Source organism: Stegostoma tigrinum, chromosome 14 (genome assembly GCF_030684315.1).
Source record: "Stegostoma tigrinum isolate sSteTig4 chromosome 14, sSteTig4.hap1, whole genome shotgun sequence".
NCBI lineage: Eukaryota > Metazoa > Chordata > Chondrichthyes > Orectolobiformes > Stegostomatidae > Stegostoma > Stegostoma tigrinum.
In genome coordinates, this window is record NC_081367.1 from 44,352,697 (window position 1) to 44,379,041 (window position 26,345).

At 41.7% G+C, this 26,345-nt stretch overlaps 1 protein-coding gene across 4 annotated transcripts in view; it reads left to right on the forward strand.

Moving 5' to 3' along the window:
- The window catches only part of clcn2c (chloride channel 2c), a 565,311-nt gene that overhangs the window by 299,107 nt on the left and 239,859 nt on the right, over positions 1 to 26,345 (forward strand). For all 4 annotated transcript variants that reach the window (XM_048542200.2, XM_048542201.2, XM_048542202.2 and 1 more), the window contains 2 exons: positions 4,766 to 4,843; positions 19,552 to 19,630. In XM_048542200.2, coding sequence (XP_048398157.1) covers positions 4,766 to 4,843; positions 19,552 to 19,630 — 157 coding nt within the window. The remainder of the gene's footprint in view (positions 1 to 4,765; positions 4,844 to 19,551; positions 19,631 to 26,345) is intronic.

A 26,345-nucleotide genomic window follows, 5' to 3' on the forward strand; every position in this document is an offset into this window, starting at 1 on the left:
GAGGACATGGGTTTAAGGTAAGAAAGAGACCTGAAGGGTAATCTTTTTACGCAGAGGTTGGTGAATGTATGGAATGAGCTGCCAGAGGAAGTAGTGGAGGCTGGTACAATTACAACATTTTAAAAGGCATCTGGCTAGGTGTATGATTCAAAAAGGTTTAGAGGGATATGGGCCAAATACTGCCAGATGGGACTGAATCAGATGGGGATGTCTGGTCAGCGTGAATGAGTTGGACTGAAGGGTCTGTTTCTGTGCTGTATGAAACTATTACTCTATTTCCTTCATTTTGGTTTATTCACACTAGCCATTTGCAGTAAATTAAAAGAAATCTTTTCTATGTGTATGCTTTCCATTATAATTTTTCATATCAATATTTATAATAGAAACTCTTGATGTACAAATGAACAGGGACATTTATGCTGGATAAACATAGCCAGCTTTATCATTTTTATTACTGATGAGTATCATGAGCATCATTCAACAGCAGTATGCTACTTGAGTTCTGCATTTCTCAAAGTACTGGAAAGAACCAAATGTTCCACTGTAACCTTTCAGTGGAAGACATAATAGCATGATGCCGTTCAGTAGCTTCCTTAACATTTTCTGTTTTCTTCTGCGGTTGTTCCCAGGTCTTATGGGTGATGAACACAGCATGAAGACAAGATCATAAAGCCAACACAATAGGTTCAATCCCCATACTAGCTATCTATGTAGTTCACGGAGACCCGCTTCCTTATCTTACTCTGCGTTTTGGATGCCCTCAAACCACATATGTAAACAATTGTTTCTCACTCAAGGGTAGAGGTTCCTTTGTCTACCAAGGCCTCATACTATACAAGCCTAAATCATATCTCTTGTCAGCTATGTTACAGCATTTTCCAGAATAGCCCACTTCACACTCTGCTCATATAGCAACAGCTTGGCTAGGCGAGTTTGCATGCTGCACCACTTGCAACCAATGACCGGATGTTCTAATTCCCTGTTTCTTACGTATTTGTCTGCTATTGATTTTTTGCCAATGACTGGTTTGCCTCATTGCAACCTTTGAGAAAAGCCTTTTAATTTCCCAACATTCTGGATCAGCAGTGCAAACTCCATATATATTTTACGCATCTACTTTATGGAAGTAGCCACTTACCTGTGTTGCAGTTTCCTTTTATATTCTTTCCACAATAAAATGTGGCCTGATGATGTATGATTTCCTGTAACAAGCTGGCGTAATTGAGCTAGGAGACTTGTGTGCATAAAACCAATCATGAGAACACCTTGCAATCTGACGAGTAGCATTAGCAATTTAGAAGTTTCAGTCTGCTAAAGTTGTAAAATTTCTGACATTATGGAACGTCTTCTGATTAAGAATGCACGATTAGACTAAATGTTAGCAAATACTGATCTTAACTGTTGGCTCATCATGAGATTTCAGAGAGTTCCAAAGCCTGGCTATGTTAATATTGATCACGTGTATATAATGTTTAAACTTCATCACAAGCCTTCCATTTGTAAAACCAATAGAATGACTATTACTGTACAAATCCAGTAAATATCTTGGTGCAATTATCTGCTGTAAAAAGCGAAAATTGCTTTTAATTTTTGATAATATTTATAGATCAGTTTGACAAAGAATATTTTGCAGTTTCAATGTGGAATAGAGTGATGGATATTGGGAGGTATTATTAAATGCAGGATCTCTTTTCCTATGATCTGTTTGCCAATTTTCATCAACTTACAAAAGTCAATGAGCCAGAACCATTTCCGAATAACGTACTTCAGTCAAGCATCCTTTTAATGTTTATTTAATGCTCAATGACCTAAGTGAAAGAAGTTAAGTGAAAGAAGTTTGAATTTAAGCCTGTGTATCGGTTTTGAGTAAGTTAACAGCCTCAATTTTCACTGCATTGAAGAGCCCCTCTGCAGCAAAAGTTAGAGTGTTAGAAATTCTGCCTCTGAACCATTTTTATGTGTGTTTGGGTAATGTGCATTTTGCTAAGGCAGCTGTCCATTTCAATGATCAGCTGCTGGCATTTAAATTGGAGTTTGGAGTGCCTGCACCTGGAACCAAGAGTGTGAAGCTGAGGTCAAATCGCAGCAGGCCTGTTCTCAGTACATTTCTCTGGGTAGGCTGGATACTCCTTTGGAAAGCTGAGCCAGCATGGTCAATATGATCCCAGGGCGCACAGGGAATGGGATTCAGCGGTACTTTGGGAAAGGATCGGGTTCACATATATTTTGGGGGTTGGATTCAGAGATATTTTGGAAGGATGATTCATTGTTAACTGTGGAGAAAATTGTGTAAAATGTACATGATCTCTTGGAACCACTGGGAAGGGCCAGCCTATTGAGAAGCGTCTACAATGGGTCAGGTGCATCAGTCAGCCTAACCTTAAATTGAAGGGCAGGTAATTGATGGTATGGCTGAAGATGTTTAGGCTTAGGACACTGCCCTGGGGAGCTAAGGCTGTCTTGTGGTGCAGTGGTAGTGACCTTACCTCTGAGCTGGGAGACCCATGTTTAAGTACCACCTATTCCAGAGGGGTTAAACAACATCTATAAGCAGATTGATTAGAAAATGTTGAAAATATCTACCCCGTGGTTCTCCTTAAGTCATTGACATTGAGCAAAGATGATTGGCCTTCAATAGCACAGTCATCTTTCTTTGTGCTAGCTCTGATTTTAACCAGTGGAAAATTCTCCCCATGATTCCCATTAATTATTAAATTTTGCTCTGGCTACTTGATGTCACACTTGAGCTGAATGCTATCTTGATTTTAAAGGCCAGTCACTTCCAACCAAATCTCTTAAATTTAGTTCTTTGTCCATGTATAAACCATAACTTTTACTGTGCTCTGGACTTAAATGTTCTGTCATGAATACAGTGGTCATTTAAAATAAAGGAATTAGAGTGATATATCAGTTATTTTCACTAATTGTGCTAATGGAAGAATGGATATTATGTGCAAAGAAGCATGCCCTTTGAGCCTTTCGTTTTCTTTAATTTTTGTTCATTTGTTGGGTGTGAGATGTGGGTGTAGCTGGCTGGCTAGCATTTATTGCTCATTCCTAGTTGCCCTTGAGAAGGTGGTGGTGAGCTGACCTCTTGAACTGCTGCAGAGTACTTGCTGTGGCTTGACCCACAATGCCCTCAGGGAGGGAATTCCAGGATTTTGACCCAGTGATAGTAAAGGAATGATGATATATTTTCATGTCAGGATAGTGAGTGGATTGAAGGAGAACTTGAAGGTGGTGGTGTTCCCAGGTATCTGCTGCCCTTGTCCTTCTAGATGGAAGCGGTCAAGTGTTTGGAAGGTGCTGACTGAGGATCTTTGAATTTCTGCAGTAGATCTTGTAGATAGTATGCACTGCTGGAGAGAGTGGGCTCTTGTGGATGTGGTGCCAGTCAAGCAGGCTGGTTTGTCCTGGATGGAGTCAAACTTCTAGACTGTTGTTGGAACTGCAGCCAACCAGGCAAGTGGGTTGTATTCCATCACACTCCTGACTTGTTCCTTGTAGATTGTAGACACACTTTGGGGAGTCAGGAGGTGAGTTATTCATCTCAGTATGCCTGCCCTCTCTCCTGCTGTTGCAACCGCTCTGTTTATATGATGAGTCCATTTGGGTTTCTGGTCAATGGTTATCCCAGGATGTTGAGAAAAGGGGATTCAGTGATGGTAACATCATTGAATACCAAGGGGTATTGTTTCCCATTGGTGTAGTACTACACCATGGTCATGGCCTGGCATTTGTGTGACATGAATGCCACTTGTCAGCCCAAGCCTGGATATTGGCCAGATCTCGTTGCATTTGAACATGGACTGCTTCAGTATCTGCGGAGTCACGAATGGTACTGAACATTGTTCAATCATAAGTAAACATCCATACTTCTGACCTTACAAAGTAGGGAAGTTTATTGATGAAGCAGGTGCAGATGTTTGGGCCAAGGACACTACCCTGACGATCTCCTGCAGGGATGTCCGAGAGATGAGATGACTGACCTCCAACAATCCAACAACCAGCTTCCTATGTGCCAGTTGTGACTTCAGCCACCAGTTGGAAAAACAACTTGCTGGATTGGTACCAAATCCACAAACATCCACTGCCTCCATCACCAATGCACAGTAGTAGCTGTGTCCACCGTCTACAAGATGCATTGCAAAAAACCCCCAGTTTAGACAGCACTTCCTGAGCCCATGACCACTCCCATCTAGAAGGATAAGGACAGAAGATCATGGGAATACCACCACTTTCACTAATCATCCTCATTTGGAAATATGTCACTGTCATTGGGTCAAAATCTTGGGACTTGCTCCTTAATGCCATTGCGTGTCTACCTATGGCACATGGACTGCAGCAGTTCAAGGAGACAGCTTATCATCACCTCCTTAAGGCAACTAGGAACAGGCAATAAAAGCTGGCCCACACTCCATGAATGAATAAGTAAAAAATTGGAAATAATTAGCACAATGCACTTTTTTAATGTATAGATTTGGCACAAAATTGAAAATCCCATGACTGTACACTTCATTCAAAACTTTTAATTCAATCCTTCCAGAATGTGATATTTTATTACAAATCTGTAGTGAAGAAATTGCCTCAAGCTGCACTAATATCTGTATATATTTTATTGGTTTGTGATGTGGACTTGGCCCGAAGTGGGGCTGCAAATGACGTAACACTTCCTGACTTTTCCTTTCATAATCTTGCATTTTTGACCTTTGGTTATAGAATAGTGTCACTCATATTTCTCCTTTTTGCTTCTTCTAATCCACAGGGACCTTTTGTTCACATTGCAAGTATGTGTGCTGCATTGCTGAGTAAATTCATGTCACTATTTGGTGGGATTTATGAGGTAAGATTACTCACATATTCTGGAGTAGTGTTTGAAGTAAAAGAAGCACAATCTGTTTTCTGAACAGCCATTGTACACCATTCCTTACACACCTGCCCCTTTGTCTTTGTTTTAATTCACTGTCTTCCTTAGAACTTCTGCAAATAATAGTTTCTGAAATCCAAATGATGCTTTTTCAAAGGTGCTTTGGTAAAATATCAGGAAGATCTACACAAAGTATGCAATCGCCATTAGAGCATGTCCTGGAGCAAGAGCATTTAGAGAACTGACCAGAGCATAGAGTACAAAAACAAAGAAGTTATGATTTTTTTATAAAACTGTTGTAAGATTCGGAGGTTCGCTTTTTAACATTGCTTGTAAGACCTATGTCACTTACAATTATAGACTGAGTTTGAGTGTTATTTTAAACTAACCCTGATTAGTTATAAGACCAATTCCAGGTACAAATTTTCAGTTTTAAAGATTTTATTAAGTTTGTCATAACCAGTATAAAATAAGTAATAGTTAATAAATGCAATGGTTTTCACTTGATCCCCTTACTACACCATTTCATGATGCTGGTTGACTGGGGCACAGATCTCTCATTCTGTTCTCCTGACTGGGTAAAATCATTTCAAGCAACACATGATTTGGATCAAAAATGTGTTGTCTGAAAATTTGGTAGAGGCTGATTCAATAGTGACTTTAAAAACGGGATTAGATAATTATCTAAAGAGAAAAAGAATTGGAGGTCTACAGGGCAAAAACAGGAATGGATCTTGCTGTGTTACTCTCATAGAGAGCTGACAATGGCATAACGGGATGAATATCTTATTTGTGTGTTGTCACCATTTTGTGATTCTAGGATTATAGTTGGCAATTTTCAATCTGAGGAGGAAGGCATACCCTTCATATCCAAGGACAAACAAGTTAGTTGGCGTGCAGTGACATTCATTCAAGGAATGTGAGAAGAATTCTGAGAAATTTGGGTTGACCTCAACTATGACAAAGATTGAACCCTGTGCTGTTGGCACCAGTCCGACCCACGCCAACTGCTGATGGTAGCAGACCCTTCCACATGCATACTGCATATCTAGAGCTACGGCTGGGGTTGGGAGTGGCTCCAATTCTTTCCTCATGTAGTTGATGACCGGAAATCTTTCCTGCTCTTACTCTTAGCATTGGTGTAGGCTGCAAAGATTTACAAGTTGTTGCTCAACCTATTTGGTCACCTTCGCCATCAGGTTGTGAACTTCAGATTCAGAAACATACCTCAAAACCATCAATCAATAATGACTAAACCCACTGTGAACCCTGCCTTCCACAAAATGCATTTAAATGAAGAACACAATGTAATGTTGTCCTTGTTAAAACACTTACTGCTGTGGTCTTGGAATACCTCATGTTTCCAGATACAGTTCTTGATTTGGTTTAATACATAGAATGAAAGGGATTGAAGCAGGCCAATAGGACTTCATAGAGTCTGTGTCAGGCTGAAAGTGGAGAGTAACAACCTGGAAGAATATCAATCCAGCTGTGTTCATAGTAAAAGTTGATATTTCTGCAGAGGTACAAGCATATCAACCACTCGTGGAAACATTGGGTTAAATGAAGAAAGGTCTACGAACATTGGGGTCTATGGGTGTGGGGCTGGAAAAGCACAGTAGGTCAGACAGCATCAGAGGCACAGGGTAGTCAATGTTGACTAGGAGTAGGAAAATGGACAGGTCAGGCCAGGCCAGGTCAGGTCAGGGAGGTGAGGAGGAGGGGGTGAGCTGGACATGATAAGGCTGGGGGAGAAGCTGGTGAAGTCAATGTTGAGGCCATGGGTTTAAGCTCTCAAGGCGAAATATCAGGTGTTCGTCCTCCAGTTATGTTTGGCCTCACTCTGACAGTGGAGGAGGCCAAGGATGGACATATCATCAGGGGAATAGGAGGGGGATTTAAAATGGTTGGGAACCAGAAGATCAGGTTTGTTGATGCATGTAGACCTGACCTAACCCATCCGTCTTCATACTCAACTGTCTGCTCCACCATTCCCACGGACCAATGACAATAACTGCATCCACCTATCACCATCTCTTCTACCCTTCTCCCCAACCCCACCCCCAGCAGCCACCCCCTCCCTCTTTTTATTTCTGGGCTCCCTTCGCCTCCCCAGCCCTAATAAAGGGTTTTGGCCTGAAACTGTGACTTTACTGCTCCTCTGCTGTCTGACCTATGCTTTTCCAGTCTCATACCTATAGATTCTGGCTTCCAACATCAGCAGTCCTTATACCCTTTAGGAACATTGGAACAGGAGTCGGTCATGCAGCCTATCAGGCTTGCTGATCCATCTGTAAAGAGTGGAACCTAAATCGGATTGACCGATCGATACAAGTTAAAATTCAATTAATTTTAGCCTTTAATCTTTAAGTTCAAGATTCAATGCAAGGAAAATGCAATTTAATGCCTGTTAAATAATAGCAAAAAGGCATGAGCAAATCAGCAGTCATTACAGTGATTAACTATTGTACTGGAAGTAAAACAAATTTTATTTTACCAATGTGGAACAGGACTCATTGGGATTATTTCAGTGTGTGAAATGCTTGAACAGGTCAAACTTCCAAAAAGCCTACAAGAAAATACATTTACTGACAATGCATCAACCCTATAAATAAAATGTAATTATTTCATTTATATGGCTTGTCAAAAAGAATGCTTATTCAGAACTTTTCAGCAGAGACTGCAAAATTGATAGTGCTGTGTATCAAGCTCTAGGATAGTGTTGCTTGGCTACAGCAAGTTAGGATCAGATGATTCTCTAGTTTAATATTTGTTTGCACAGTGATTGTGAAATTGCATCACAGTATCTTAATTTAGCAAAAGTAACCTGCTGCTTACATGTAACATCTCGACAGACTCCAAGAACTCCTTTAGAGTGTTGTACTTATTCAGTTTTGTATAATTGCCCAGTTTTAATTGCAAAGCTGCAATTTTCAAGTGTTGTATTGGTGGACTTGCTGGTATCAACATTTCATTAAACTTCTGTTACTGCTTTCTCTTTTTTATGCTAGAATTGAGAATTGACAGGATATGGTCATTAGAACCAAATAAATAGAATATATGAAATCGTGTTTTTGTTTTAACCGGTTTCAATGCCTGGAAAGAACTCAAAATCTGAGCCATGGGGAGTGAGTGCATTTTCTGAATGAAAGGCTGCCTAGGTTTCCGAGATCACTTTCTCTCCTCCTAATAGCACTTAATATTTCCTTCTACATAACAAAACAAAGCTTCAATATGATTAATTACTGTAACAGTGTGCTCTAATTTGTCCTCTTTTGGTTGACAAATAGTGGCACCAACTGCTAATTTTAATCTTTTTTTTGAAGGTGATAAAATGTACTTCAACACCTGCTTTATGCTGGTATTAAAATAAATGTAAGAATGAATTGTTCATCGTAGACATTAAATCGCAAATTTTAATGGGGAAAATCTGGATGACTGCGTTCAATTAAATCTGCCAAACTGCAATTTCATTATGTACAAAGGATTCTGATTTTATAACAACCAAAGCTTACTGAATTTATCAATAAGTGGCAAAGGAAAAATTGAAACTTCGATTCACTGCCATGTCTATTGATAAGGCAAGCTGAATTACTGAGGGATTTAACTGAACTTAGCCTAAGCTAATTTGGGAAGGATATTATTCTGTGCACTTTAACAATGTCTGATTGAGATGCAAGCAGAAACGTTTAGAAGTGTAAAAAATGTTAAATATGTAAATATAGAAGAAAAAGCACTTCAATCTTTGCCACTGCATGAGTGCTGTATGCAGCTGACCAGTTGTTGGATTATGCAAGAGTAGCTCAGCCCGGTGTGTCAGCAGTGACCTTCCATGTATATTAAATGACATTTTAATAAAGGGTATAGTTCTGTTCTGCATTTTTAGTAGGAATATCACTTTGCCTTTCCCAGTATTTGATGTGATTTTGGAATTTCTACACTTGTTTTGTTGATAACCACTGCCAAAGTTATGCTTGGCAAAGACTAGCCATAAAATTTGATAAGTGGTACAAATAACAGCTTATGCTTTTCCACCAGGGTTTTCATCACAGTCATTGCAGAAGGCCAGGACTGATCCCACAGAAATTCTACTCTATAGATAATACTATTTAGCATCACTTTGTAGAATTGTGAGCAGTCAATCAGTGCTTGAAATCAATGGATTGCAAATCCAAAACCACAAGACCATCATAAACAAAATCTAATTTGTTTCCTTGGAATTAATATCTTGGAATTTGGAATAATATTAATCATCATGAATCATATTACTAATTTACAGTCATAAATTTAAATTAATTTTAAAAAGTAGCTTCTGATCGATATGTTCCTTAGCAACTCTTTATTTTAATAATAAAGATTCATCCAGGAACACACATGGGTTTTTCTACCTACAATCTGAAGAATGAGTATTTTGTAAACTAAGCATCTATCTTCCATTAGCAACTCCTTTGTCCGTCCAACTGTCTTTCCCTCTCTTTGGGCTCTATCCTGTCGTTAACTCCCTACTGCACCCACCTCCCTATTTTCTGCATATAAATTGATGTTTTTCAAAAAAAAGTTCTGAGGAAGGGTCACCAGATCCAAAACGTTAATTCTGTTTTCTCCTCCACAGATGCTGCCAGACTTGCTGAGCTTTTCCAGCAACTTTGTTTTTGTTCCATCTATCTTTCCCGTTGATACTATATCTCAACTGTCCATCTATTTTTTAAAATATACCTAGCGCTGTCCATCAATATGTGAAGTCTGAACAGGAGCAGAAGGGGGCCATTCAGCCAATCAAGTCTACTGTGCCTTTTAATGAGATCACGGCAGATCTGATAATCCTCAACATCACTTTTTCCTGCTGTTTCCCTGTAACCCTTGATTCGCATAATGATTAAAAATCTATCGATCTCAACCTGAAATATATTTAGTGACCTAGCTTTGACAGCCCTCAACACTGGCAAAGATTTCCTCAGATTCAGTACCCTCTGAATGGAAATAAATTCTCTTCATCTGGTCTGAAATGTGTAACCCCTTATTCTAAGAATATGCCTTCTGATCTTGGACTCTCCCATGGGGAAAAACAATTGTGCTGCATCTACATTGTCAATTCGCCTAAGAATCTTGTATGTTTCAATAAGGCCGCCTCTCATTCTTCTAAATTCCAGCATGTACAGGTCAAACCTACTCAACCTGTTTTCATAAGACTGTTGTTTAATATCTGATATCAGCTGAATGAATCTTCTCTGGACTATTTCCGATGCCAGTATATTTCTCCTCAGTAAAGGGGCCCAACTGTGGTCTGAATAATGCTTCATATTGTTTTAACAAAACCTCCCAGATTTGGTACTCCATTCCCTTTGGCTTCCGTATTACCCATTGGACTTAGATGATAGCTTTTTGTGATTCATGGACCAGGGCTCCCAAATCCCTCTGTTCAGTAGCTTCCTACAGTTTTTCTCCAGTTAAACAAATTTCAGCCCCTTGATTTTTTTTTTCCCTGCCAAAATGCATCGCTTCACACTTTTCCAATTATATTCTGTCTACCAAATTTTTGCCTACTCGCTTAACATGTCTATACCACCCTGCAGACTCTAAAATCCTCACCACTTTCCTTCTTGCCTATTTTTATGTCAGCTGCAAACATGGCAACAGTGCATTCACTTTCTTCATCCAAGTTATTAGCATATTTTATAAATAATTGTGGCTCCAGCACTGATCCCTGCAGTATTTTGCTAGTCATAGGTTGCCATCATGAAAATTCCCTCCCCTGTACTAACTTAGTCTTCTATTACTTAGACAGTCCTCTATCCATGCTAATATCTGAATCGAACACCATGGGCTCTTGAGTTGCCTAATGAATGGTATCTTATTAAATGCCCTCTCATAATCCAACAAGTTGCATCTTCTGCTTCCTTTTTGTCTACCCTGCTTATTAACTCTTCAAAGATTTTTAGTAAATGTGTCCGGCATGATTTCCCTGGCATGAAGCCACGTTGACTTTGCTTGATCAGATGACGTATTTCTAAATTCTCTATTATTACATCCTTCACGATAGACTGTAACATTACACAAAAACAGATGTTAAGCTAGTTGACTTATAGGTAACTGGTTTTTGCCTCCTTCCCTTTTTAAATAAATATGTTACACTGTCAATTTCCAATCCTCACTTTTCCAGAATCGAAGGTCTCATGGACCATTGCTGCCATTTTATTGCTGTAGTTACTTCCTTTAATATCTTGGAATGCATCTTATGAGCTCCAGGGTGTTTATTAGTCTTTAGCCCTGTTAGTTTCCTTTGTACTTTTTCCCTACTGATAGGTATTGTAACTATTTCCTTTCTTCCTTTTGCCCCTTGTTTGGATAATTTTGAAACATTATTAGTGTCTTTACTGTGAAGACTGATGCAATGTATTTATTCATGTCCTCTGCCATTTCTTAATTCCCCGTTATTGTTTCCCCAGCCTCACTCTCTAATAAGTTCACTTTGGCTTCTCACTTTTCCTTTTTATATGTTTAAGGGAGCTCTTGCAGTTCATCTTGATATTACTTGTAAGTTTACCATCAAAGTTGATTTTCTCCCACTTTATTATTTTTCTGATTTATGTTAGGTTGGTTTTAAATCTTTCCGAATTCTATGGCTTACTATTAATCTTTGTCACATTATAGGTCTTTTTTTTGCAGTTTCGTGCTATCTTTAACTATCTTGGTTAACCACAATTGGCTTATCCCCTTCCTAGGGGATGTCCTTCGTCCCCGTCCTTCGTCCCCATCCATCTGTCATTCTCATCAGAACATATTGTTGTTATGAAGCATGAACTATTTTCATAAACATCTGCTTTGTTCTTCAATCGTCTTTGCTGCTAAATTCCTTTCTCAGTCCACTCCAGACAGTTCTTCCTTCATTCCTTTGTAATTTAAACTTAGCACAGTTGTTTCTGACCCAGGTTCCTCCCATTCAAACTGAGTGCAAAATTCCACCATTTTATGGTCACTGTTTCCTAGGAGAACTTTTACTTTGACATCATTTATTAAATCTGTTTCATTACATATTAGTAGCTCAAAATAGCTACTATTAGGAGGCCAATAGATTACTTCAACCAGTATCTTCTTTCTGATTTTATTTATAACCTCCAGCAAGATGGATTCTAAATCTTACAATTCAACATCCTACTTATTGTATTTGGTCCATCCTGCACCAACAGTGTACCCAACACCTTTCCTCCTGCTTGTTCTTTCAGAAAGTCACATATCCCTGAGTAATTCTAGATTTTTGATCTCCTTGAAGCCTTGTCTCTCTTATCGCTGTGAGATCATACCCATTATGAGCTTTCTTCCAAATATTACATGCATTGGATTAAAGAACCATTAAGTTTGCCCTTTTTAAACTGTTACTTCCCCTTTTGACTCTTGCTATTTTTCTATTTTTGTCTCATCTGTACCTTCCTGTTCTACTCTGGGTATCGATATCCAAATAGTTGCCCTGCAATATTGTCATGCCCTCTTGCTTATATTTCACTTCTGTTCTAATTATTTTAAAGTACTGTCTACGTCCTTAGTTACACTCAATATACCTGGACCCTGAATTGTACTGTTCCCAGTACATTTCAAGGGAAACCTGTCCCATTGGAACGGCTCCTTTCTGCTGCAGTACGGGTCCCAGCACCCCATGAGCTGAAATCCATTTCAATTTTTGTACCACGCAATTAACTCTTTGACGTTATTCATCTTGTGTCCACAGCTCTGGCCACATTGCAGAAATTATTATCTTGGAGTTTTGCTTTTCAGTTCAGCTCCTAACCGTTCAAAGTCTTGCAGCAAAACTTCCATAGTCATACCAATGTTGTTGCTGCTAACAATGTTGTTGCTCCTTCCCTCCCAGTCTGAGCTCTTCTCCAGCCCTGAGGAGATGGCACTGGACAGTCAACACAGCCTACAGGACATTTGCTACTGCTGCAAATAATACTCTCCATCCTCTTAGTTACACTATTCCCTACCATAACTATATTCTTATTTTCCCCTTCCCTCCACTTGTATGCTCACTGTACCAAGGTGCCATGGTCAGTTTGCTCATTCTCTCTACAGCCCCCATTCTCATCCCTGAAGCTTACAAGGACCTCATACCTGTTTGACAATTGCAAGGGCCAACGTACCTTAATTTTAACCCATCGAGTGCATATAGCTGACCTACCTGCAGTCACACCCTCCTGTCCCTGATCGCAGGTAAATTTTGAATTACTCAGTCTCAGTTTTATGACTACCCTCTGGACCAACATTTCCACGCAACCTTCCCTGTGGCACAATGTCTGCAGCTCAGATTCCAGCTCTTCATTTCTGATCTGGAGTTCCTTGAGCTGCACACACTTAACTACAATAATGAAATGTGAGGCTGGATGAACACAGCAGGCCCAGCAGCATCTCAGGAGCACAAAAGCTGACGTTTCGGGCCTAGACCCTTCATCAGACCCTTCATTCTTGGATTCTCCAGCATCTGCAGTTCCCATTATCACTCTCACACACTTAACTGCAGATGTGTTTGTTCTGGTTCACATTGGTGTCCAGCAGCTTCCTCATGCTGCAGCAACAACGCATCACTCATCCTGCCAGCACTATTGTATTTGATTTACCTTCGAAATGAATGACTTCATTGTAATGATTTTTTTAACAAACCAGAAAGAGGAAGAAATAGCACCACAATCAGTCTAAACTGTGAGCAGTTTTTTTTTAGAACACAGAAGAAAACGTTGAAGACTGAAACACAAACTGAAGACCTTGCTGTTACTTTGGGACTAGAAATATTCATCAATCCTCTTCACTTTTCAGCTGGTTTTCCTGCAATTGTGCCACACTATGGGCTGTAGTTCACACTTCAAGTCGGCCTCTTGACCCACACCTTTAATCCTTTCTCACTCAGCTCTTGGTCTGGAGAGTTTACTTCTTGCAGTAGATCTGAGTAAGAGTACCTCTGTTCCCCTTTGTACCAGATTTCAGTGGACAATCAAAACCTTGGTCAAGCAAGTAGCTTTTGCATTTAATCTTAAATGAGGGGACAGGAGTAAAGTGCAAAAGATGGAGGAAGGAATCCTGGAATGGGGGGCTTGAGCCTTTCTGATTCTTTGTTCTGGCCCTTGTTTATTTGTGTTTACAACCGTAACAAGATACGCCGCCAGTGACAAATACACAAAATGCTGGAGAAGCTTGTCAGACAGCATATGTGGAGAGAAACAGAGTTAACAACTTGAGTCAGGTATGACTGTTCTTCCAACCCACTATTTGTATTGCAAGGTTGGATCAGAAGTGACAGAGGCTGAGAAACTGGCAGAATGAAATAGAATCCTTACAGAAAGCAGGGTGTGAGTAAGTCTAGTCAAGGCACCTACTAGAATAGGTAAGTTGTAATGGATAAAAGTGTACAGCCTAGCTTGAGAAATGGAAACGGAATAATCATGTGAGGGAACAGTCCGTGACTGATGAGAGAAGGATGGAATTTGGATGCAAAATCCATGAGTTCTTCTAATTCTGAATGAGGGAAGAAAGCATCACAGACGATGATCTGATCATATTGGAGAAAGAGGTGTGGTAGGAAGCCCTGAATAGGACTGGAGTAAGGAATGTTTCCCCTTCCCCTACAAAGGGGCAGGCATAACTGGGACCCCAGATGGGTACTATTTACTCGGAGAATGTGAGATAAATTCAAGGAGAAATTGTTCAAAGTGAAGATCAGCTCGGGCAGGTGAGGGAAGGTGATAGTGAATAAGGACCATTCATGCCTTCTCTCCAGGAAGAAATGAAGAGATATTGGATTATCCTGATGGAGGATGAATGTGTAGAAGGGATTACATGTCCATGGTGAAGAGGAGGAGGCTGAGGCCAGGAAACTGGAAGTAGCAGAATCGACATAAAACATCAGAAGAATCTGAACGTAAATGGAAAGAGATTGGATAAGAATAAACATAGAGTGAGTCAAGATAGAAATAAATAAGCTCAGTGTGGCAGAAATTGAAATTGGACAGACAAGTGACCAGAGGTGGGTTCTAGATGGAAGGAGGTATCAGAGACAGATGAAAAAGCTCAGTAGAACAAAGGCAAGATTTCTGCCTAATAAACAGGAACGGAGAGGAAGGTGATGGGAAAAGAATCATTGTCAAGCTGTACCTGCAAGTCATTGAGATGGGGACATAAATATATAATCTGAGTCAAACAAAGAAACAAAGAAAGAGTCCTTTAGTGAACACAGATTACTCAGCATCAGAGTGTGGAAGGCCAGAGGGTATGGTGGATTAGGTTGAATAGAGTTTTATGTGGTTCAGTGTAAAATAATCAATGAGAGCAGCTACCAAGAAAGGAAAACGTGTTAAATTGAAAATTCCAAATGGTTCAAATAATGATTCTACGGACAATAATTGATAAATCCATAATGCATAATTGAAATATTTAAAACTGCAATTAAAAAAGGCATGTAAGAAAGTTGATTTAATTAACAGTGATAAAGGGCCAAATTTATAAATCTTCACAGAAGCAGAGAGGTTTTCAACTTCTTACAAGCAGCCATTGTCTTCATCCTTGAACCTTCATCTCAATATTTCATTCTGAGGTGATCATAAATGAAAGTTTCTGACCACAGCAGCACATAAACTATTTGTGAATTAAAAGTCCTGTTCACGTTACTCAGCAGAAACTGACTGGAATTTTCAGTCCAGAGTGTTGAGAAACATGCCGAAACATGGCCAAATGATGGAGCTGGCCTAAAGCACAGTAGACCTTGCTCAGGAGGGTTGCCAGAGTCCTGCCTGTGAGAAACCTGTGATACTGCTGCTGTCAGGAGCATTGAATTGTAGAAACTGGGTATAGGCCATTCAGCCCCTTGGGCCCTCTCTGCCACTCCAGATCATTGCTGGCCTTTTACCTCAGTGCGTTTTTTCCAATTCTATCACCACATCCCTTGATGTTGTTCGGGCTCAATAGATTTCTCGATACTATCTTGTGTGTAATTAATGACTGAATGTCGTTAGCCTCTGGGGTAGAGAGTTCCAAAGATTAACTACCTTAGAAATGAAAACATTCCTCCTCATCTCAGTCCTAAGTTGTTTGCTCCCTTTCCAAGGCTCCTCTACTGACTGTAAACCTTCCCCAGCCCAGGGGAAGCCAGCTTTCTGCACCAAGCCTGTCTAGTAATTTAAGAATTTTCCTAGTTTAAATGAGGCCTCCTCTCATTCGTCTAAGCTCTACTCAATACAGGCTGTGTCCTCACATAGGTCAATCTTGTCAGCCCAGGAATTTGATGATTCTGTGCTGCTCTCCCTATTGGAAAGGTATATGTTGCGCCGACCTGTGATCTAATCTAAGCCCCTCCCCCCTACACTATCCCATCATTATCCATATGCTTATCCAAGGACTGTTTAAATGCCGCCAATGTGGCTGAGTTAGTTACATTGGCAGGCCGGGCGTTCCACACTTCCCTACTCCTAATCTCAGGCTAACAGGCCTATAATTCTTAGTTTTTCCCCTTTCCTCCTTTCTGAAGCAGTAAGGTTACATTTGCACCATTCCAGACTCTCTCTACAATTTTGACACATGACCACCAATGTATTCGCTTTCAATATAGTCAGCTTTCAGCATTCCATATGTAAATTATCAGATGCCTGGAATTTGTCAGTCTTCAGTTTTCACAATTTCTTTGATCCTATTTCATTTTTACGAATACTAATTTCTTTTAGTTCCTCATTTTTACCAATCCTTTAGAACACAGAACAATGCAGCGCAGAATAGGCCCTTCGGCCCTTGATGCTGCGCCGATCTGTGATCTAATCTAAGCCCCTCCCCCTACACTACCCATCATTATTCCATATGATTATCCAAGGACAGTTTAAATGCCCCTAATGTGGCTGAGTTAACTACATTGGCAGGCAGGGCGTTCCACGCCCTTACCACTCTCTGAGTAAAGAACCTGCCTCTGACATCTGTCTTAAATCTATCACCCCTCAATTTGTAGCTATGCCCCCTTGTACAAGTTGAAGTCACCATCCTCGGAAAAAGACTGTCACTGTCCACCCTATCTAATCCTCTGATCATCTCGTATGTTTCTATTAAATCCCCTCTTAGCCTCCTTCTCTCCAATGAGAACAGACCCAAGTCCCTCAGCCTTTCTTCATAGGGCCTGCGCTCCAGACCAGGCAACATCCTGGTAAATCTCCTCTGCACCTTTTCCAATGCTTCCACATCCTTCTTGTAATGGGGCGACCAGAACTGCACTCAATTAATCTTTGGATCTATATTTCTAAGATCTTTCTCCTTGAAGGCAGGCACACGGCAATTATTGGACTTCGGTGCTATTTTGTAATTGTCATGATAAATTTTCCTGTCTTTGTTTATAATAGACCCACATTTGTTTTTGATAATCTTTTCCATTCCGTATACCCACAGAAGCAATTTGTTTTGTGTTCCCCACTAACGGAGATATTGCTCTGCTAGGATGAAGTTTTGGCAGCTGGGGCTTTTTTAAATACTCTACATTCCTTCAAATCTCTTCTGATTAAGTTCCTCTATCTTGAGGCACCCTCCTTGTTCTTCAGGCAGTGCTGTTGCAATATATAATTTCAGGAGGACCACTCATCAGCTGTTGTTAGTTGAAGGGTGACTGCACCCTCTGATCACTAATTGTCCTGCTCATCAAAAATCAACTTGGAAACAGGCTAGTTTGTGAATCTAGAAATAGATCAAATGTCAGGCTCCTGCCCCAAATAAAAATTCAGTTTGAAGTATTAGACAAAGGATTATGTTGCATTTCTAGAACTATTTGAATCAGAGGTAACACAGGATAACTTATTCATTGGAACAAAATTATTACCTTTAAGAGATGATTCTGGATATAAAAACATTAAGTTGTGATAGAAGGAGGAGTTGTTTCCTTTAGAAATAGTTAAATTCAAACGTTCCTGTAGTCTTTGGAATCAGGTTATCTTATTGACAAAGATCCTTGATTGGGGTTGTTAACCTGGGCCAATCAGGCAGCCCTGGCTGAAAGGCATAAACAGAGAATTCAGAGAGATTCCTGATTTAAGGGACTGAGTCCGAGGTGGCTGGCCAAGGGTGACTTGGTGATGGGATACCAGCCTGTGTGCAGCTCCTAACAGAAGCTTAAGAAATCATGACCAAGTTGATCCTGGCAAACTGCTCATCATGTCAGGTCAAAAGTTGGCATCAAAATTTTAAAATAATGAAATAAGGAGCAACAAGTGGTGTAGAGTTTCACCTGACTGGCAAGAGGTCTGGAGCATGTCAGTAGGGAAGGCTGTGGAACAGTAAATTTAAAAGACAGAGTAGAATGTAATACTCCCATCCATAATATGTTTCTCTGGGCAGAGACGTTTAACTGGGGATCAGTAGGTGGGGATTCAAGACCTTATCACCTCTGCCTGATTAAGTCCATGGTGGAAAGGCCCATGGAGAGCCTTTCTGCCCCGATCACCTGTTGAGGTGGATAAATAAGTCATTAATGCCCAATTAATGAGCACCTACTGATACTGTTGGTATTAAACCAGTTGCAGACAGAGGTCGGACCTTGCAGTGAGCATGAGAAGCAAACCATGTGCAGCAGTATTTACAGGGTGCTTTGGGGTTGTCTCCTGGTCAAAGATCTGACATTGGAAAGTGGCGGGGAGTGGCACTGAGAATCATCCACTATCCTTCGCGTCTTCACCAACCCGCCCCCAGTGACCTCCAGCCTACAGAATCCAGCGGCAATACCAGGCCTTTGGCAGACACTGCATCGATCACAGCCGCTGTACTGTAGTGGAATAGCTGTTCTGTAAGCTGCCAGCCTCTGATTGCTGCAAGGTTGGTCTCTGTTTTCCTCCAGGGAATACTGTTGCTGGCCAGGGATAGGCCCCAGTTGCAAATAGCTGCAGAAAGTCAGAAGTGAGAAGTTTGGCTGAGGGAAGGGAGTTGGGGTAGAAAACAAGAGGCCTATGAGCAGATTTTTTGGCATTCTAAATAGCAGGGTGAAGGTGAGGTAAGAGTTTATGTGGGCCTGTGTTGTCATCCTCAGTATATTCAGTGATGTTGGAGCCACAGACTCTGTCATAATCAGCCCCAGTGCTGCCAAGAGCCATCTCTGGTGTAAAGGACAGCAAGGGCAAGTATCCTTATCCCCCACCTCCCCTGAGCCTACATGAAACTGATTCAACACAAAATGTTCCAGTCTGGAAACTTCTGTTTGCACTACTACCTAATTACATTAAATGCGATTTTTCACTTGTCCTAGATTTTGTTAATTTTTAATATATTTAGTTCACTACTTTTGTTTAAGAAATTCTAGTAATATGATGCAAAATTTCCAAGGTTTTTCAAACAATAACAGCCCTGTCTGTATGGAAGTGGCCTGAAAACAACCAGTTTAAATTATAGATGATAAAATGTGAGGCTGGATGAACACAGCAGGCCAAGCAGCATCTCAGGAGCACAAAAGCTGGCGTTTCGGGCCTAGACCCTTCATCAGAGATATATGGCAAGATATTGAAATGAATTAAAAGTGATGATGAAGGGTCTAGGCCCGAAACGCCAGCTTTTGTGCTCCTGAGATGCTGCTTGGCCTGCTGTGTTCATCCAGCCTCACATTTTATCATCTTGGAATCTCCAGCATCTGCAGTTCCCATTATCTCTGATACTAGTTTAAATTATACCTTTGTTTACTTTTTATTTAGAATGAATCTAGAAACATTGAGATGCTGGCAGCTGCTTGTGCTGTCGGAGTTGGCTGTTGCTTTGCTGCACCAATAGGAGGTAAGAATATTATGTTTCTCTCAAAATGTTGAAAGGAATGTAAAATGCATGTACTTCTTTACAAGATACCGCAGACCCATGCAGGCAGTGTCAGTTCTGGTATTCGTATTCAAATTTCACAGATTTAGAAAACACAATCAATTCGTGAAATTGAAATTTGTCTTCGTCTTCAGGGTTAGGTTGCTGTGGAATTTGAATATCTCAGGACTCCTCTTACAAGAAACAATCTATTTAAGATTCATTAGGATTAAAATTCAAATGTCCATTTTTATGTTAAAACATCTGCCAAAAATTTAAGATATTTTTGTAGAACATAGGAAAACATAATCCATGTTAAAATATATATATGGCAAGATATTGAAATGAATTAAAAGTGATGAAAATAAAACAACACAAAATAGCGTACTGAAATTGGAGAAGGTTTGAGATTTGTAACCATTTTTCCTGTCTCCAACACATCCTGTCCTGGTTTGTATGTAGATCATGTTATAGATCGATGAGTTACGTGTGCTCTACAAATAACCTTTGAATCACGAAAACTGAACAAGTAACAAACTGTCACATATGGATGTAACAGAATGCTTCACCAGCCACTTTGCAAATTCATTAAAAGATATTGTATAGCTTGGTTACAGGTGAATTAATATTTTGATTTTGACAACAATTTGGAAAATGTAATTTTTAATTTTTTGAAAGTAACGTTGATTTCAGGTTCAAAAACACATTTGCTTGCCAGTATTTCTCATTGGCTGGTAAGTGCGAAAATAGGCTGAGACTGTAAGCAGCTGCAATGACAGATGTCTCGCAATAACCCTGGCTGTTGCTGACAGCAGGGAGACTCGGTGAAATTAAGCTGAGAGGCCAATTGGCAAGCCTGAGATTGTCCATTGCTTAATAATGGTGTAGCAACTCTGTTTCAGTTAGTAATGGTTCACTCTGCATTAAACTGCTGGATACAAGAGGCAGGGACAGAGTTCCATGACATTGCTCCACAGGCAGAGAGTGTTATATGAGGAACCTTGTAACTGGTACTCTGTATACAGTTTCCAAACACTGAAGTACAGCTGCAACAGCTCTTGCATTTCCAGCGTAAACATTAAAATCTGCCTTAACAATTCATGTGCTCCAGTGACCTGTTTTGTAGAGAGCAGACAGCTGGATGCTGCAGGGAATGGATCCTGGCATTGAATTCTAATGAGGAGCAACTAGGTTTTGGACCACATTAATATTTATCCATTGCATTTTAGAAGCTAATATGGATTCTGTTTTCCATCATTTATTGGTTGAAGGATGCTCAAAGACATGTCAATTTTTTTCTCTACAACTTTCTGAACATCGTGATGAATTTGATTCATAGTTTTTTTTAAAAAAAACACAGGAGTTACCAATAGTAAGAAACGGGGCCAAATTTTGTTGAAAGTTGCAATCCTTTATAAGTTTAACAATTCCCTTTTGCTGCTTATCTGGCACAGTATAAATCAAATGTGCACCACATGTTTTTACATAGTCTTGGTTGAAAACACCAGATTACACGCAATAGGCCAGTCCTTCTGTAGTCAGTCAGAATGGTTTAAAATGGTTCTAAACAAACCAGTTACTGGCTTTCTGCTCATTATCTGCTCATTCAGCTGTCAGCACATTAGAATATTTCTAAGTAAAGCTTTGGTCACGTTCAGGAGCCATATTATTTATGGGAATTCAAAATTGTCTGAAAAAATAGGGAGCAGATGAGTTTCTAAACTCCATAGACTCCATACAGTGTGGAAACAGGCCATTTGGCCCAACGAGTCTCAAACCAACCCTCCAAAGAGTATCCTACCTAATTCACCCCCTACCCTCTTCCTGTAACCCTGCATTCCCCATGGCTAATGCCCTAGTCTACATATCCCTGGACACTATGGGCGACTTAACATAGTCCAATCCACTTAAGTAACACCCCTTTGGATTGTGGGAGGAAACTGGAGCACCTGGAGGAAGTAGATACGGAGAGAATGGGCAAACTCCACACAGACAGTCACCCGAAGCTGGAATTGAACCCGGGTCCCTGGTGCTCTGTTAACCACCGAACTCATTGAGTATTGCCTAAGACTGAAACAGAGGATGGTTGAATGTTTTCTATTATTTTTCCACAGTTGGAGGCATGGTGACTAACATGCCACCCCGATTAGTGAGGTAGCTTGCCCAATCACCAGCCAATCAGCTCATCAGAGTTGACAGGCGAGTGAAGAGCAAAGGTCAAAAGCCTTGACTGGAGTTGTCAGCAGCTGCCAGTCAATTGGAAACAGGGGCAGGCGAGTATCTTTCAGAAGCCACTAAATACCCCCAGATTGGGGCCATTGGATGCTGTGCCATGCAACACAGTAGGTAGTTTGTTATTGTTTCCAAGTCAAAAAACTAACCACCTTCCTAACCTGCCTGGGAGAGGGAATATTGGGAAGGTGGTAAGTTAAGACCCTTAAAGTGATATTGTTTAAGCACTTAAGGCCTTAATTGATAACCATTTGAGAAAGTCTCCACTGAATGTCTTTTGCCCAGCTAAGGTGGCAAGAAAGGGGTGAATTTCCCTCGAGGGCCACTTGTCCAAAATTTCCCTCTCACTACCTGTCTTCCCACCTCTGTGGCTGGGGGAGTTGTAGACAGAACCTACGGCATAGAAACAAGCCATTCAGCCAATGTTTAAGCCCCACTAGAGTATCCTCCCACTCTGTTTATCTTGTCTCATTCCAACAGCATTAAATGTGATAAGAGGATTAAGAAATGATGGGCAGAAACCAAGTGCAGGCTAGTGTCGTTACAACTCATGATCTAACCCTGTTTGATAACTGCTAAGATGATGCTGTACAATGTTGTGAGGAAGTTGGCCTTTTGGCCATTGCTAGCCACCATCACCATTGCTTGACAATAGCAGCATGGGTGGGAGGAGATGAAGATAGGTTAAAAGCACCCACAGACTGTTATTGTTGTAAGTTGTGCTTGTTCTGGCTGTCTACTGATTGCGCCATGTAACATAATTCTCCGTGGCTATGCTGGTTCACTGTCACAAGATCTGCCTTTACAGTTAGCAGTTTCTTGGCAGATGCAACTAATGAAGTTGTGCTGGCTATCACTCATCCTAGCACTCCGTTCTCTTGCAGCACTCTGATAGCATGATAGGGGTGGTTTTAGGCAATATTTCAACATATTGTTGCCTGAGTTTAGAGGATGAGATACCATTGTTGTTTATAGGGAATATGTGCATCATCTAATCATCTGCTATGGTGAGGTGCAGTTGTCTTTGTTCTCGGATGTGGCTGACAAACACATGAGGATGAGAACAGAGTACCTCTGATATGATCTAATTCCTCCACATACTCTTTTTCCATACACTCCAATTCGGGACCAGTGGTTGGGGGTTGAGGAGTTAGACGGGTTGATATTAATGTTATACTGATGAAGGTGTTGGTACCAGTATGGAGCTGGAAGCTCATGATTTAGAACAGTCAGAACTATTGTTGTCTCATGATCAGGAATGGCAACATTATCACTGCCAGACAGAGAGAAAAAAAACACTCCCTGTAACCACTGCATCAAATTGGAAAATTTCTTGTTATACGTAAAGCCTTGATATTCAAAGTCATGAATCTGTGTTGAGAGGCTGTTTACCCTATGAACTCCCACTGTCGTTGCTGTTTTATTTATCAGTACCATGCTTTGCTATGACTGTTGATTCCAACTGCTGCAATGTCTTGATTTAGAATTCTCATCCTTGTTTTCTAATCCTTTCACAGACTTTCTCCTCCTTGCATCCATAACCTCCTCCAATCTTGCAACTCCAAGATTTTTGTGCTCCTTCAATTCAACCCCTCCTGCACATCCACAATTGAAATTGTTCCAGACACAGTTGTCCTTCTTTAACCATTCGATCTTAAACTCTGGAATTCCTTCCGGGAACCCCACTGCCTTTCTCCCCTCCTTTTAAGACATTCCTTAAAATCACCCCTGACCAAATTTTTGATCAAATGTCTAATCTCCTGGTATGGTAGATGTTAAATTTTGTTAGATTACTAAACTGTGAAGCACTTTAGTATATTTTATGCTAAAGGCAAAGAAAATTTTTAAGCTAAAATGCAAGTTGTTGTTGCATGTTTTTATTCATTCTTGGGATGTACATATTGCTGGTCTGCTAGAAATGATCATCGATCTCCCAGCAAAATATGTGAATCTATACAACTGAGTGACATTAAAGAGTACAAAGTGTGGAGCTGGATGAACACAGGCCAAGCAGCATCTTAGGAGCACCAAAGCTGACGTTTCGGCCTAGACCCTTCATCAGAGAGGGGGATGGGGTGAGGGTTCTGGAATAAATAGGGAGAGAGGGGGAGGCGGACCGAAGATGGAGAGAAAAGAAGATAGGTGGAGAGGAGAGTATAGGTGGGGAGGTAGGGAGGGTATAGGTCAGTCCAGGGAAGACGGACAGGTCAAGGAGGTGGGATACGGCTTGAGGTGGAATACGGCTTGAGGTGGAATACGGCTTGAGGTGGGAGGAAGGGATGGGTGAGAGGAAGAACAGGTTAGGGAAGCAGAGACAGGCTGGGCTGGTTTTGGGATGCAGTGGGGGGAGGGAACGAGCTGGGCTGTTTTTGTGATGCAGTGGGAGGAGGAGAAGAACTGGGCTGGTTTTGGGATGGAGTGGGGGAAGGGGAGATTTTGAAGCTGGTGAAGTCCACATTGATACCATTGGGCTGCAGGGTTCCCAAGCGGAATATGAGTTGCTGTTCCTGAAACCTTTGGGTGGCATCATTGTGGCACTGCAGGAGGCCCATGATAGACATGTGTCTGGGGAATGGGAGGGGGAGTTGAAATGTTTCGCGACTGGGAGGTGCAGTTGTTTGTTGCGAACTGAGCGGAGGTGTTCTGCAAAGCGGTCACCAAGCCTCCGCTTGGTTTCCCCAATGTAGAGGTAGCCACACCGGGTGCAATGGATACAATATATCATATTGGCACATGTGCAGGTGAACATCTGCTTGATATGGAAGGTCATCTTGGGGCCTGGGATAGGTGTGCGGGCAAGTGTAGCACTTCCTGTGGTTGCAGGGGAAGGTGCCGGGTGTGGTGGGATTGGAGGGGAGTGTGGAGCGGAAAAAGGAGTCACAGAGAGAGTGGTCTCTCCGGAAGGCAGACAAGGGTGGGGATGGAAAAATGTCTTGGGTGGTGGGGTCGGATTGTAGATGGCGGAAGTGTCGGAGGATGATGCGTTGTATCCGGAGGTTCGTGGGGTGGTATGTGAGAATGAGGGGGATCCTCTGGTGGCGGTTGTGGCGGGGGCGGGGTGTGAGGGATGTGTTGCGGTAAATGCGGGAGACGCGGTCAAGGGCGTTCTCGACCACTGCTGGCGGAAAGTTGCCCTCCTTGAAGAACGTGGACATCTGGGATGTGTGGGAGTGGAATGCCTCATCCTGGGAGCAGATGTGGCGGAGGTGGAGGAATTGGGAATAGGGGAGGGAATTTTTGCAGGAGGGTGGGTGGGAGGAGGTGTATTCTAGGTAGCTGTGGGAGTCAGTGGGCTTGAAATGGACATCAGTTTCTAGCTGGTTACCTGAGATGGAGACTGACGGGTCCAGGAAGTTGAGGGATGTGTTGGAGATGGCCCAGGTGAACTTGAGGTTGGGGTGGAAGGTGTTGGTGAAGTGGATGAACTGTTCGAGCTCCTCTGGGGAGCAAGAGGCGGTGCCGATAAAGTAATCAATGTAACGGAGGAAGATGTGGGGTTTGGGGCCTGTGTAGGTGTGGAAGAGGGACAGTTCCACGTAACCTACAAAGAGGAAGGCATAGCTTGGGCCCATGCGGGTACCCATGGCCATCCCCTTTGTCTGTAGGAGGTGGGACCCGGTGTGGCTTCCTCTACATTGGGGAAACCAAGCGGAGGCTTGGTGACCGCTTTGCAGAACAGCTCCGCTCTGTTCGCAACAAACAACTGCACCTCCCAGTCGCGAACCATTTTAACTCCCCCTCCCATTCCTCAGATGACCTGTCCATCATGGGCCTCCTGCAGTGCCACAATGATTCCACCCAAAGGTTGCAGGAACAGCAACTCATATTCCGCTTGGGAACCCTGCAGCCCAATGGTATCAATGTGGACTTCACAAGCTTCAAAATCTCCCCTTCCCCCACTGCATCCCAAAACCAGCCCAGTTCTTCCCCTCCCTCCATTGCATCACAAAACCAGCCCAGCTCGTCCCCTCCCCCCACTGCACCCCAAAACCAGCCCAGCCTGCCTCCGCTTCCCTAATCAGTTCTTCCTCTCACCCATCCCTTCCTCCCACCTCAAGCCGCACCTCCATTTCCTACCTACCACCTCATCCCGCCTCCTTGACCTGTCCGTCTTCCCTGGACTGACCTATCCTCTCCCTACCTCCTCACCTATACTCTCCACCTATCTTCTTTTCTCTCCCTCTTCGGTCCGCCTCCCCCTCTCTCCCTATTTATTCCAGTTCCCTCTCCCCATCCCCCTTCTCTGATGAAGGGCCTAGGCCTGAAACGTCAGCTTTTGTGCTCCTGAGATGCTGCTTGGCCTGTTGTGTTCATCCAGCTCCACACTTTGTTATCTTGGATTCTCCAGCATCTGCAGTTCAGTTAACCATGTTGACTATGTGCATGTACCTAGGCATATTGGAGAAAACTTAGTGTTGTAATTATAGTTCAGTAGCTTAAATTTCCAGGTTGCAAAACTACATTC